The following is a 15,321-nucleotide window of genomic DNA, read 5'->3' as shown; positions in this document are numbered from 1 at the left end:
ACATATCACAAAGCTACAGGCAACAATATTAATCAGCTCTCCAATTTCAATGCAAGGGATACAAGCGCCTTGTCAGATCACTTTAGGCTTTTTATAAACCAACAGCAGCTGTTTACCTTGAGGAGGGAAACAAAAGGACAAGCACATCTATAAACATTCTGCATTCCTGACAGTTTAATAATTATTTTATACACTATTCAGATCATATAACGAGAGAAAGGTATTATCCTGCAGCCAGCACATGATTATAACATCACATTGACAAACAGGAAGAATTAAAAGAAGATAGCAAAAGCCAATGAGCCCTCACCAATTTTTGTCTATTAAAACAGTCAGGATGCAGATAAGTTATTGTGTTTACATGCTATAGCTGCACTTGTATTGAAATGGGAATTGAAAGTACTGATGGAAGGATTAATACATGAATACAGTTTTAATTGCAGCTTTCCCTGCGTTGCTTGGTTTAAAAGCTAAATGGTAACCCCTTACAGCAATGCACCTTGATGAGTCACAACAGATAACCCTACCGAAGAACCAACATGGTACTATCTAGCAGCCTGAGCACAAAGAGCAGGCACTAACACTCACTTCCCTTACGACCTTGTGCAAGTCTCAGCTATATGTACCTTTGTTTTCTCATCTATGAAACTGGGGTGATACTAACTGAGGAGTCAAAGGATTACTCAAAATTTGCAAAGCCCTTTGCAGACAAACATTTTTCTTTCATTTCCTAGAGCAATAAAATCAGAACTCAGCACAGGCTGGAAATGGGACTATTCTTCTCTGGAAGAACACCACTATCACAAAGTCAGGGTATGGCCCTCCATGCAACCATTCTTTAAAGACCAACAAGCTAGCTCTTTAACAGGTTTAACTAGGTCAAGTGTAACAGAAATGGGAAAAACCAACAGGCTAACAGTAATGAATTTAAACTGTCCTAATACTAATCCACAAGATATCAATCATTAACTCTTTCTTCACTGAACATTGCCTGTTTATTCCACTTCTTAACCTGTTTATTCTCTTGTATTAAAAAAAAACACCTCTCACTCCAGATAACATATTTCCTCCATCAAGGACTTTGACTAAAAATACCTCAAAATCTAAGTAAATCCTAGCCATCCCTGCTCTTCTTGTCATGGCTCTATTAATGCCTTCCAAGAATTAGAACAGGCTTGACTTAATATTTTATATAGTACCAGAAATTTCCATAGTGCTTTATAAAACAGATTCATGACCTGCCCCAAACAACTTACAATAAGGTAGACAAGAGACAGGACAATCGTTCAAATAAGGCAGTGGTTCCCAAACTGGGGTTTGCAGAACGTTGCAGGGGATTCGCCAGAAAAATTTCACTCATGGCAGCCAGAGGACCCCGGGCATTGGAGGCAGCAGGTGGGACCCGGATGCAGGGCAGACAGGCCGAGCCCCAGGGAGATTGGGGCAGGGCAGTTGGGGCTGGCAGCCTGAGCCCTGCCCCCGTCAGCGAGGGAGCCGGCAGCCCGAGCCCCAGGGAGAGCAGGGGTGGGCAGTTGGGGCTGGCAACCCGAGCCCTGGCCGTCAGCGGAGCCCGCAGCCCGAGCTCAGTGGACCGGGGCAGTCAACAGGGTCCAGCAGCAGAAGCCCCACGGAGTGCAGAGAGCAGAGGAAATCTAACCTTAAATCCCTAGAAATATTAATTATTAGGAGGAGGTTCACGAGATTTCACCATTTAGTGAAAGGGGTTCGCGGGCTGTTAAAGTTTGGGAACCACTGAAATAAGGGGAAGAAGGATGAAGAGAACAAGGCTGAAAAAGGTTCCAGGAAGAAAACCTTTTTTAAGGAGGGAGGACAGAGAAGACCACTGGCAGACAAGATGTAGACGGTGGCATGAAAGGAGGCACGAAGGCAAGAAAGGCAAGAGTACGAGCTGAAGAAGAACAGCCAGGAAAGGATTGGAAGGAGTGTAATGAGTCAGAAAGGAAGGAAGGGGACAACAAAATGGAGTTGTACACAGAAGCAGGATTATGTATGTCATTAAAGGCCAACATGAGGAGTTTAAGTTTGAGGCCAAGAGTAACAGGAAGCCTGAAAAGAGATTTTACGAGACGTGAGAAAGGAAGACAACTTTAGAGAGACGTGTTTTGGACAGTATAGAGAAGAGGGACCCGAAAAAATGAAATCAAGAGTGAGTTTTGGCAGTGGGGAAAAGTGAAGAAAGGAGAGGCAATACTGAAGAGGAAGAAGCAACAGGAATTTGAGAAGTGATGGATTACAAGGCGGGAAAGAGAAGAGTCAAAGGTAACACTAAGGTTGTAATCCTGAGAGACAGGAAGGATAAGAGAGTTGATGAGGGAGGTGAAGGAGATTTCAAGAAACATAATTCTGTGGCGGAATCAAGAAGAACATAAACAGAGAAAACTCCCACCCCGTGCAGAAGGTTACTAGCGTCACTGGTAAAGAAAGGGTAGTTTTGGCAGGGGGTGGAATCTAGATTTGGTCATGAAGTCTAGGCACCACGCCTGAGGTTTCTGGAAACAGGAAGGGAGAGAAAGAGGGTGTGGGTGAGAAGAGGCTTCCTCATGACTGAGGATGAAAGGTGTGCTTGTAAAGCAGATGGAAATGAGCCCAAGGAGAAAGAGCACTTCAATAAGAGGCATAGAGAAAGAGCAGAGAATGAGAGCAGGTGGAAGGAAATGGGAGCAAGGGCACAGATCAAGGAATTAGAGGGAAACAGTAAAAGAGAGACTTGAGTTGTGAAGCAAGAAGCCTCTCCTCCTCCGTGGTGAATGAGAAAGCAGGGGTCTGCCAGTTGGAGAAAGGGAAATGAGAGAGAGAGAGAGAATGGGAGAGGGAGAAGGAAAATTCTTGCTGGCAAGAGTCAATTTTCTTTTTTTCTAAAAAAAACTGGCGAGTTCTCAGCAGAGAAGGAGGTGGAGGCAGATGACTGGGAAGGTAGTTAGAAGAAGAGGATTAGTGGACAGGAGAACAGTTTTCAAGTACATAAAAGGTTGTTATGAGGAGGAGGGAGAAAAATTGTTTTTCTTAACCTCTGAAGATAAAACAAAAAGCAATGGGGCTTAAATTGCAGCAAGGGAGGTTTAGGCTGGACATTCGGAAAAACTTCCTAGCTGTCAGGGTGGTTAAGCACTGGAATAAATTGCCTCGGGAGGTTGTAGAACCTCCGTCATTGGAGATTTTTAAGAGCAGGTTAGACAAACGCCTGTCAGGGATGGTCTAGATAATACTTAGTCCTGCTAGGAGTGCAGGGGACTGGACTAGATGACCTCTTGAGGTCCCTTCCAGTCCTATGATTCTATAAGAGTGAAAGGTAGAGGAGAAATGATAAGGGTGATAGCACAAGAGCCAGTCAGGGAAGAGATGGAAGGGAAAGGAAATAGGTGGAGCTACGAGAAGGATCTTACAGTGGAGGAAGTCATCAGTGAGAATAAGAACCAAGGCCATGAATGCAGTAGGAAACCCAGCACGGCAAGAGGCAAGGAGCACAGTGACAGAAGAAAGGAAAGGAGTCAATGAAGTGCAAAGAAGGAGAAGGCTTCAAAAAACCATGGACAAGAGACAAGGGGAGGAAGAGCTATTGGAGACCCAGAGTCCACGTCAGAAAAGGCTGAGGGCAGCAAAGAAGCCAAAGAGGTTGGCAAGCTGAAGATCAAGCACAGACTGAGTGACATAACAGGGTAAAAGAGAACAACAATGCAGGGGAAGAGCAAGCAGTGGACAACACAGAGAAAGATCTATTTACCTAGAGAGCTGCATTAGCTGACTCTAATATACAGATGACCATCAATGTTAGGTATCCCATCTTACCAGCATGTCAGTTGCATTGAGGTAGTGCTTGCTGGCCATGCACTGTTCCAGCTTCTGGGGCACTTGCTTGATGTTCTCAATCTCATCCAGCAAATTCAAGACGTGTTTGTGCTCAATTCCTTCTATCCACAACTTGCGCAGCTCATCCCGTTTGCAGTGCAGCAGCATCTTGCATGACAGGAGATTTTCCTTCACCTACAAGGCAACAGGTTGAAGATGAGGTCAGTCTAATGCCCTTTCTCTTGGAGCCTGCCATATGGTCAGCACTTCCCCTAACTCACTCATTTTAACATGAGTTTCAACTTGCAATAATCAAATACACATTTTTTTAAAAACCAGCCTTATTATTCCTCTCTAGCACAGAGGAATCATATAATCACCCTAAATTATGAGAGCAACCACAGGGGAAATGAAGTGAAGCTAGGTGCTGGGGCTTAATTCAAGTTTTGTGCTATTAGTGTATTCTTTACTGGAGTAGCCTTAATGGGATTCCACACATGTTTATCTTAACACCAGGACTAAAGAGTTACTTGCAGCTGTTTCCAACATTTATTCAGCATTTAGGCATGAAACAGGAAGCCAATTGTTTAGTGTAAGTAAATAAATAGCTACTATTTTGTTCCTCTGTAAACATTTTCTGTCTGCCTATTACATTCTTGTGGCATCTCTCCCTCCTCCTCTTTTCCAGTTATTGTTTCTCCATTTTATGAAAGCGGACTATACAGGAGGATCCCTGTTAACCAGTAGCTCAGGTGTGACATTAAACCCGAAAGAGTGAAGCAACTAGCAGGCTAAATGACCCAAATTCAATTTTTAAAGACATATTATAAAAGTATATATATGGTACTTAGGACTATTCCTTATAAACAGCTAACATAGCCATAGACTAGAGGTTTGAAATGTGAACCTGTACTGTTAGAGAATTAGAGGTAATTCAGATTGTATGTGTTTACTTATATCTTGTTAGATGTTAACCATGTAAACAGATGGTTCCTGTCAGTTACTATATCCTTGATTCAGAGATCAAAGGGGAATATTAACATTTGAGACTAGAGTGTAATAATTTCATTGTCTATATTTCTCTTTGAAGTTTGTAGTAAACTGTCTATGAACTGCTTAACGGATAACTACCTTATGCTGATGAATGCAACTAGTTACCCATGTATACATAGGAAATAGGTGTTTCTACTTCAAAGCCACAATGCTGTACCCAAGGAATGCCTGCTGGCAAGAGGCTGCTGGGGATCTATGAAAAGAACTCTTGGGCCCTGTCCTGTTATCTCAGATCTGCTTAAGCTTCATCAGGGGAAGTTTGAGTCGCAAGACTAAGTCCCCAGCTCCAGCCTGGGTCTCCCTGATATTGGACATTGAACTATGACCGAAGGAACTAATTCTGAAAGAACTTTTTGCAACTCTGAAGCTCACCATCTCTACCATGAACTGACCTAAGAACTTTATTCATATCTGTAGGTATAATGATCTTTTAACCCATACGCACGCACTCTTTTCTTTTTTAATAAATTTTAGTTTCATTAATAAGAATTGGCTGTACGCCAATTGGGTAAGATCTGAAGTACTCATTAAGTTGATGGGTAACGTGTCCAATCCTTTGGGATTGGTAGAACTTTTTATATGATAAACAAGATTTTCAGTAATCCTCTAAGTATTTGACGTGGCTGTCTGGGTGGGAGCCCAAGGCTGTGTTGCTTTAAGGGAACTGTATTTCTGGCTTCTGAGTAATCAGTAAGGTATTGTAAAAGCTGTTTTGTTGCTGGATTGGTAAATCTAAATATTAGAAATAACCTCCAGTTTTGGGGATTGCCTGCCCCATTCTTTGCAGTTTGCCCTGATTGAGCAATCTCAGCGTGGCCCCCCTGGGACCCTGGTCACATCAGGTGACACCAAATTTGTTAGCAAGAGATGGAGTTTATCTAACAAAATGTCTGAAAGAATGTCAAAATGGACTGTAAGTAGGATAAACTTCAGCTCAGCATCTACATTACACATCATGACACTATGACACTAAGAAAAAACAGTGTACTGCCTGCCATTCACTTTGTTTTAAAATCTCAAGCCACCTCTTGCAGATTGTCAAAGAACTTCTTGCTTTTCTATAGCATTCCTAAACTCCTGGGATAAGGTCAGTACAACCCAATTTTTCTTGCATGCCATAAATGGATGATCATTTAAGTGCCTTAAAATCAGTAAGCAATTAACACCACTTCACACGCAGCATTTACACCAGTTATCTGGTTTCAATGATAAACCATGAATATTTAGGGCCCAACCCCTTCTTAGCCAGAACTCTCACTAACATCACTGAATTACAAATGCAGAGAGGCCCTTGGATTTATTTTCAAGTTATAGAGTCTTTAAGAACCTACAACAATGCTTCAACTGCACCTCTTTCCCTTCTATCCTCCTTTGGATGAAGTGAAGAGACCTCCTGAAACATACAGATGGACCAAAAGAAAGACAACTCCTAATAGAGTTAGTTAATACACAACAGCACCATGCTCTGAAGTATACACATTAAAGCGCGGCTTCAAAGATAAGGTTCTAGATGGCTCAGGACCCAACAGACTCTCCTTGAAATATCTTCAGACACTGGGAAAACCTCAACAATTCCGTGCTCCATAACTTGTCACAACAGCAGAGAAAAACTGAATGCCATACACAGCAATTGTTGGGCACAGGCCCTGTTGCATATCTTAGATCTTGTCTACACCACCATGTGGGGTCGATCTAAGATACACAACTTCAGCTACATGAATAGCATAGCTGAAGTCAACGTACTTAGATCTACTGACCTCGGTGTCTTCACCGTGGTAAGCAGACAGCTGATGTTCTCCTGTCGACTCTGTTTGCGCTCCTCGTTCTGGTGGAGTACCGAAGCCGACAGAAGAGCGCTCAGCAGTCTATTTATCGCATCTATATGAGACGCGATAAATCAATCCCCCGCTGTATCGATCGCTGCCTGCCAATCCAGCGGGTAGTGGAGACAAGCCCTTAAACTAGACAGTATCATCTTAGCCTCAGTGGCCTTGTTGGTGCCTTGTACAAAATGGTGGGTCACTTTAAGAAAGACCAAAAGGTCCACGGAAATGAATGAAATGTTTGAAACTTGATGTTCTTGTCAGAGCACAAAATAGACTAGTGATCCAAAGAGCGGCTCTGAATTGAGAAGTTGTTCATTTTTCCCTGTTAAACTAAGAGGCAGATACCAATGCTAATCTCAAAAATCCTGCTAGGCCGGAGGAGAGATATGAAAGAAGACAGAGTGAACACCTGAAGATGTATTTTGCTCTGTCATGACCCCATAATGCCTTTTAAGTCACTGGCGTTATATGGGCGTAAAATGAGATCAGAATCAGGCCCTGACACATCCCCACAAGATTCAGTGCCTGGACAAATATGAGCTGAGGAAAATAGCTGTTTCACAAACAGATATCCGGACTACTAAACACAGACAAAGCATTTTGCTTTTGCACAAATGTTTCTGTCCAAGTTTGTTGCAATATGAACATCCACCTATAACAAAGGAGAGGAACATCAAAATGGAAAGCTTGACAGCATAATTTAGACTGATGGCACAGAGTCTAGCATCATATATGGTGCCTCGCATGAGATTAGGGCAAAGTTACTTTAATACTTGTTGACTAAAGCTAATCAGAAAACATAAATATCCAAAGGTCCTTCACCCCCCTCCCCCCCATAGTGATTAGTTTAGATGGGAATGTCATTGTCCCCATAGAACTGTTTTTGACCTCTGTAAAGCTTAGCATATTGGGTGAAAACGGGCTATAGTTTATTTCAAGTTTAAGATTATTGATCTGGGCCTTCACAGAGTCAGGCTTTGTACATAAATCCTTCGAATGAACTCTTACCCCTGGAAGGGATCAGAGAGGTCTCATTTGCTTTGAAAATGCTAAATGAATTTGAAAAACCAGAAGGGTCAGTGTGCTGCCTCAGAAGGGTCATAGCTTACTGCTTCTGGAGCATTGCTCTGAAAGGTTTCAAGTCATGATCTCCACAGCACTAGTCAGACAATGGAACAATTTATGTACCTGGTTTGCAAGGCTTAAGTACAGCAATCCACAGAGAAAGTAAAACAAGGGCTGGGAGAGTGGTGAATTCATCAACTGGGATAATAATCAGAACTGGAGGTAGAGAACAGCAAAGAGTAAGCCCTAACCAGTGCTAGGAGTGCCACTGTTATTTACAAGACCGGTAATAAATGTTAGGAAACATATGGTTAATAAACGTTAGGAAACTATATCAAAATATAGGACCACCAGGAGGCACAGCTCAAGAGCTGATTATGCAAATAACCTTAAATTTCATATTTAATGGGTCACTGGACATCTGATGAGTCACTAGGTGGCAGGTGATCAGAGACCATCCTGATGGGCACAATATAAGAATCTGAATAGACTAGATGGAGAGATTTTAGCTGTGTAGATTGGGGTGATCTACTACTGGTCAAGTAACAAATCAGACCAGGTCCTCACTGGCTTACACTAGCTGAGAATCTGACCTATTTAAATAACTCTGATGGTGGTTTCAAAGCTGGCAGGTAATGGCATCTTCTCCATTCAATATTTGGTTCAGCACAAGGTATCATCAAGTAGAAGGGAGACAGGACAAGAGAAGAGGAGGTTACTCACCCTGTGCAGTAACTGACGTTCTCCGAGATGAGTGTCCCTGTGGGTGCTCCACTCTAGGTGTTGGTGCGTCCCTGCGCCTTCGCTCGGAGATTTTTACAGCAGTACTCGTACCGGTCGCGCATGCACAGCGCTTGCCCCCCCGCTCTGAGTGTACCTTAATAGTACGCGTGCGCGACCGGTCCCCTCAGTTCCTTCTCTACAACGGAGGCCACCCCAACTACAAAGTAGAGGGGAGGACGGTGAGTAGTGGAGCACCCACAGGGACACTCATCTCGAAGAACGTCCGTTACTGCACAGGGTGAGTATCCTCCTCTTCTTCTTGGAGAGCTGTCCCTGTGGGTGCTCCACTCCAGGTGACTTAAAAGCAGTGTATCTCAAGGAGGTAGGGACTTCAGATTGGGTAGAAATGCAGTAGCTAAAACAGCTCAGCCTAGTCGTGTAACTGAGAAGGGGCTCTGAGTAAGGGCATAGTGCTTAACAAAAGTGTGTTCAGAAGACCAAGTGGCTGCTTTACAGATGTCAGTCAGGGGAACTTTGCGTAGAAAAGCCACGGAGGTAGCCATCGATCTAGTGGAGTGGGTTCTGATGTCTGCTGGAGGCATAACTTTCCATATCTGATAACGGAATCGGATACAGTCAGAAATCCATTTTGAAAGTCTCTGGGTGGAAACAGGTGTCCCTCTGGATCGCTCCGTGATGAAGACAAAGAGTCTAGAAGAATTTCTAAAGGGCTTGGTTCTATCCAAATAGAAAGAAAAAGCCCTGTATACATCTAGAGTATGCATTGTGGATTCAAACGAGTTCGCATGTGGTTTAGGAAAGAAGGTCGGCAGGTGTATCAGTTCATTGATGTGGAACGACGAATGGACCTTTGTAATAAATTTGGGGTGTAATCGAAGGGTAACTATCCTTAAAAAATAGGGTATACGGTGGGTCTGCCATGAGAGCTGCTATTTCTCCTGCCTATCTGGCAGAAGTGATTGCCACTAGGAATGCTGTTTTCATAAAAACGTGTAAGAGGGAGCAAGTGGCTAGGGGTTCAAATGGCTGTTGAGTTAAGCAAGATAACACTAAGTGAAGGTCCCACGGGGTATAGGGATTGAAGTCCTTTGAGAAAACATTTAGTGATCAGATGAGCAAACACAAAGGTACTGTCAATTTTATCATGGAAGGTTCTAATAGAAGCTAGGTGGACTCTGATGGAGCTAAAAGAAAGGCCAGATTGTTTGAGGTCCAACAGGTAGTCGAGTATAAGAGGAAGAGACATTGTTGCAGACATAGGAGGCAGTTGTTTAGTTGAGCACCACTGTGTAAATCACATCCACTTCTGGAGACAGGTGGTGCGAGTAGATTGTGTTCTGCTATGTAGGAGCACTCTTTGGACTTCGTCAGAGCATGCTAGTTCATTTTGGGAGAACCATGTAGGAACCAAGCTTTGAGGTGAAGCATGGACAGGTGGGAGTGGAGAAATCGGCTGTGTTGCTGCGATAAGAGGTTCGGAATGAGAGGCAACGAGATTGGTGGTCAAGTTGACATCCTGGTGAGGAATGGGAACCACGGTTGTCTGGGCCATGCTGGGGCAATCAGGATCCCTTTGGCATGATCTGATCGTATTTTTGTCAGAACTCTGTGGAGAATCGGGATTGGGGGAAAAGCACAGAGTAAGTTCCGGTGCCACGGAATCATAAATGCATCTCCCAGGGAGTGCTTGCCCAGTCCTGCTCTGGAGCAAAATTCGGGGCATTTCGTGTTTTTCGCAGTTGCAAAGCGGTCTATGGCTGGGTAGCCCCAAATGCGGAATATGTTGGTGATGATCATTTCGTTTATCTCCCATTCATGGTCCCAAGGAAGGTGTCTGCTTAATTCGTCCACTGTGGTATTCATAGCCCCGGGAAGGAAGGCGGCTGATATCCGGATATTGTTCACAAGGCACCAGTTCCAGAGTTTCATAGCTTCTGTGCAAAGCGAATGAGAGCAAGCTCCTCCCTGCCTATTTACATAGAACATGCAGGCGATGTGGTCTGTCATTATCCGTACATGTTGGTTACGGATTATCGGGAGGAAGTGACGGCTGGCATTGCTTATAGCTCAAAGTTCCAGGATGTTTATGTGCAGGGAGGTTTCCGATGGAGATCACAGCCCCTGAGTTGTATGATGTAACACGTGAGCACCCTACCCTGTGAGGGATGCATCGGTAGTCATTATGATGGATGGAGCTTCCTGGAGAAAGGGGACTCCAGAGCAGAGGTTGGAGGGAACTGTCCAACATAGGAGACTGTCTTTGACTCAGAAAGGTATGGATAGGGGTTTGTTTAGGGCATGCACATTGGGTCTGTACACCGTGGCCAACCAAGCTTGGAAGCACCTCACGTAGAGTCGTGCATTTTGGACCACGAAAGTGAAAGAGGCCACGTGACCTAGTAGTTGTAAACGTCTCGAGCGGTAACTTGAGGACTGTTGCGAAGTTTTGTTGCCAGCTGCTTTATGGTGTTGAAGCGATCGGATGGGAGAGATGCTATTCCCGTCTGGGAATCGAGGTGTGCTCCGATGAACTCCAGGTGCTGGGTAGGAATTAATGTGGATTTGTCATTGTCTATTGGTAGGCCAAGGGATAGGAAACAATCAACGGTGAGTTGCGTGAATCGAAGTGTTAAGGGTTTGAGGAGGCAGTCATCTAGGGTAAGGAAATATTATGACTCCTTGCTTCCTGAGGTGGGCAGTAACTATGGCCAGGAGCTTGGAAAAAACACAGGGGGCAGTGGATAGGCGAAAGGGTAGTACCCTGTATTGAAAATGTGTCGAGCCGAGGGTGAAACGAAGTAAGCATCTGTGAGCTGGATGTATTGTCACATGAAAATAGGCGTCCTGTAGGTCGAGGGATGAAAAGCAATCGCCCTGCTCCAACACTGGGATTATGGTGGCGAGGGTTACCACTTTGAACTCTTGCTTCTTGATAAAATTGTTGAGCCGCCTGAGGTCAAGGATCGGTTGCCATCCCCGGTTTTCTTTTCTGTTAAGAAATAATGGGAGTAAAACTCCTTCCCTCTGTGTCTTTTGAGCACAAGCTCCACTGCTCCCAATAGAAGGAGACGTTGTACTTCTTGTAAGAGCAGTTGCTCGTGAGAGGGGTCCCTGAAGAGGGACGGGGAGGGTGGGTGGGCAGGAGGCACGGATAGGAAGGGGATGGAATAGCCAAGTGTGATAACCTCTAAAACCCACTTGTCAGTGGTAATGTTGTGCCATTGATGGAAGAAAGGTCATAGGGGGTGTCCAAAAGTAGGGAAGGGGGTGTAAAGCACTGAAGTGGGAACATTGTTTTCTAAACCCTCGACCGAGGCTTCAAATCTGCTTGTTAGTCGGAGGGGGTTGAGACACTGATGTGGAATTGGGGCGCCAACGCTGGTATCTGGGTCTCTGGCGTTGTTGCTGTTGTTGGTCGTGTGATCTCTGGAAGTGCTGGGTACATGTGGGATAGCGTGGACGGTGGTAGGGTTGGTATCTATATTGTCGCCTTCTGATCATAGGGGTTTGTATTCCTAAGGACTGGAGTCGCCCTTGAATCCTTCATAGAGCGAAGGACGTAGTTCGTTGTAGAGGCAAAGAGTTTGTCACCGTCGAATGGAAGGTCTTCAATAGTAGTCTGGACCTCTCGAGGAAAAGAAGGAGAGCCACGACCCTCAGCGCATGACTACTGCTGTAGTGGTGGATCTTGCTGCAGTATTGGCTGCATCGAGGGCCGCTTGAAGAGTGGTACATGATATGATTTGTCCCTCAGAGACTACAGCAGTGAATTGTTGTTTCTTTGCTTCTGGAATGTCCTCAATAAAGTCCACCAATTGGTTGTAATTTTTGTGATCATATTTTGCCAGAACGGCCGTATAATTAGCAATTCAAAATGGTAGGGTGGAAGATGCGTATACTTTACGTCCAAGCAGATCTAAACATTTTCTGTCTTTATCAGCTGGGGTGGAGCGGGGATACTGGTGCTTGTTCTTTTGGCTGACTGCATCAACTACCAGCGAATTAGGTGCTGGATGGGTGAAAAGAAATTCAGAGCCCTTGGAAGGGATGAAGGACTTGCAGTCCGCTCATTTGCAGGTAGATAAGCTTGCAGCAGGAGTCTGCCAGATGGCTTTGGCAGGTTCCAGAAGGGCTGAATTGATTGGCAATGCAATCCTGGAAGAAGAAGGAGGTTGCAGGATGTCCATTAACTCATGCTGCTGTTCAGGAACCTCCTCCAGATTAATTCTTAAGTCACTGGCCACTCTTTTCAAAAGGTCTTGAAATTTTGAAAAGTCATCTTAAGACGACGGGGGAATAGGAAGCAGGGCTTTGTCAGGCATAACAACCGGGTCTACTGGGATAGAGACAGGTCATGCCTGATTCTGCACTTGTGATGGTGCCGTCTGGTGACTGGCATCAGTGGCAGGTTCGTAAGCTTGTGGAGCTGGGCTGGTGTTGGGCCTGGTTGAGGTGGCATAGCGAGTGTGGTCTCGAGGATAGGATGCCCATGGGGCCCAATACTGCCACTGTGGTGGGAAAGGCATAGGTGGTGCCATCCACGGGTTTACACACCACGGGACAGGATCCTGAGAGCAGGACAAGGTGATGTTTCTATGACTTCTATTAATTGGGGTCTGAGGATGAGAGATTTCATATGGTGAAAAATCCTCCTGGAGACCAGCTTCCTCCTCACTGGAGGAAGGCTGTTCGGACCCTGGCTGAGCATTTGGTGAAAAGTAGGCATTCAGTAAGGATGACTGCAGAATGGGTGACACAAGCAGGTCACTTGACTGCGTAAATTGGAGTGCTGAAGCTCCTCTGTGTGGTGAGGGCGGTGTGAGAGGAATCTGCTGCGACGAAAAGTTACTCTGCACCGGTGTCTTTGAAGTTGTTTAGCTGCTGGCCAGCTCAGCAGGTGCCGGTGCCAGGAGAGTGGTGATAGCCTGCGGGGGGTCAGGCATGTCCGCATGTGTCGGCACCGCTTCCACCATGGTGCCAAAAGGTGCCATCTGAGAGGCAGGCAACTGGAAGCCTAAGCCTCGGCACCGGAGCTTTGTGCTACTGCCGCAGCCGGGTTTTGCGCGGCGCCGGAGGAGCCCAGCGCGTCAAAACTGCTCAGCCGAGGGAGCACTGGGAGGGAGGCGGAAGACCAGCCGGGAGAAGCCTTCTCCCACGAAGTTCGCTTTGCGGGTGACAGAAAGTGATGTTTTTTTTGAAGTTTTCTTCATCTTGTTAGAGGTGGGGGGGGGGGGGGGGCTGTGGTGAGGAGCAGAGCCGGATCCAGAGCCTGGGTCTGAAGCTGACCCTAAGGATTTTTGCAGCAGGAGGAGCTTTAGCCTCAACTCCCTGTCCTTTCGTGCCCTAGACTTAAGTTGGCTGCAGTGGGCACATTTTTGGGGGATGTGGGACTCCCCAAACATTTTATGCATTTTGAATGGCCATCAGACAGAGGGATGACATCCTTACAATTATAGCAGCGCTTAAAGCCTGGGGAGCCAGGCACGTCGGAAGCGGCTGCGCTCACAGAAACTATGGATTTATTTTTTTTTTTTTTAAGCAAAACTAACACACTACTGGTAACACTAATAACTAACACTATTGGTAACAAACTAACTAACTATCTAAAAGGGTAAGAGTAACAAGGGAGAAAAAGTTTTCTAACGAGTCTGCTGAGCTCCGTCTCAGCCCGGGGACGGTAGAGAAGGAACGGAGGGGACCGGTCGCGCACGCGTACTATTAAGGTGCACTCAGAGCCGGGGGGCAAGCTCTGCACGTGTGCAACTGGTACGAGTACTGCTGTAAAAATCTCCGAGCGAAGGCGCAGGGACGCACCAACACCTAGAGTGGAGCGCCCACAGGGACACCTCTCGAAGAAGGAAGGGTTGAATGAAAACCTTGATACTTCAATTTTATATCATCAAAAAAGGGACAGAAACCAAGGCAAAGGTAGATATGTAATGCAGAAACAAATTTGAACACATGCAGACTTTTATGGTGGGTGCAGAGGTGGGGGGGTAAGGGGGGGGAGGGGAGAGAGAGAGAGAGAGAGATGCCAAACATAGTGCTGCCTGCCCTTTCACCTGCTTGATCTTGTTGCGTGAGTTGGTGATTCGCTCCGTGATGCTCTGGTAGGTGCGGATAGCTGTGGTGAGTTCCGTGTAGTGCTGAACAATAAGCTCATCCAAGTCCCGGTCACACTTCTCATAAGCTTCTCCCAGACGGCCCTTCTCAGTCTCTCTGTCCTCGACATCATCACTGGTGGAGAGAGTCCTAACAACAAGGTCAAAACAATGGCAATGTTTAGAAGCGATTTACCAGCACAGGAACTCTTAAATCTAAAGTACACCATTGGCTGGAAAGCAGCCACTATGTTATTCTTCAAATGCCATTGACTGGAGAGTACCTCTGGTAAACATGTCTATATAAAGTTCAGTTGAGACCCAGCAACAACAGTTGTTTGCATGAGACAGAGATCTTTTAGTTTCCTTTCTTATCTTCCTTGCTTCTAAGTGTTTTATTTTCAAGTATGTTTTTCTCTCTCATCCGCTAGTTATTATAATTTACTGAGCTTTATTAATTTTTTCAGGTAGATCAGTAAATACATACAGTATTGCAATTATTTATTACAAATTGTTATTACTACTGAGCCCAGAAGTGCACCAGGTGCACCACAGAACATGCATAAACACACAGTCCTGGCCCGAAAGAGCTTACAGATGTCACACAAGTAAGTACGAGTAACAAACTATAGGCAGGAAATGGGATGAGAAAGGACAAATGTATACAGCTGGGCACTCACACAGTTTAGCGATATTCTCATCTGGATAGTTTAATTATTTTTTTT

At 45.2% G+C, this 15,321-nt stretch overlaps 1 protein-coding gene across 5 annotated transcripts in view; it reads right to left on the bottom strand.

Moving 5' to 3' along the window:
• Window positions 1-15,321, bottom strand: part of EXOC4 (exocyst complex component 4) — a 578,416-nt gene that overhangs the window by 537,658 nt on the left and 25,437 nt on the right. For all 5 annotated transcript variants that reach the window (XM_007055935.4, XM_043520885.1, XM_043520887.1 and 2 more), the window contains exons 2-3: window positions 14,558-14,747; window positions 3,808-4,002 (exon numbers count right to left, since the gene is read on the bottom strand). In XM_007055935.4, the coding sequence (XP_007055997.1) occupies window positions 3,808-4,002; window positions 14,558-14,747 (385 nt within the window). The remainder of the gene's footprint in view (window positions 1-3,807; window positions 4,003-14,557; window positions 14,748-15,321) is intronic.

The sequence above is a fragment of the Chelonia mydas genome, chromosome 1 (genome assembly GCF_015237465.2).
Source record: "Chelonia mydas isolate rCheMyd1 chromosome 1, rCheMyd1.pri.v2, whole genome shotgun sequence".
NCBI classification, from domain to species: Eukaryota; Metazoa; Chordata; order Testudines; family Cheloniidae; genus Chelonia; species Chelonia mydas.
Note: the sequence above shows the minus strand (reverse complement) of the source record. Positions and strands in the feature narration are given on the sequence as shown.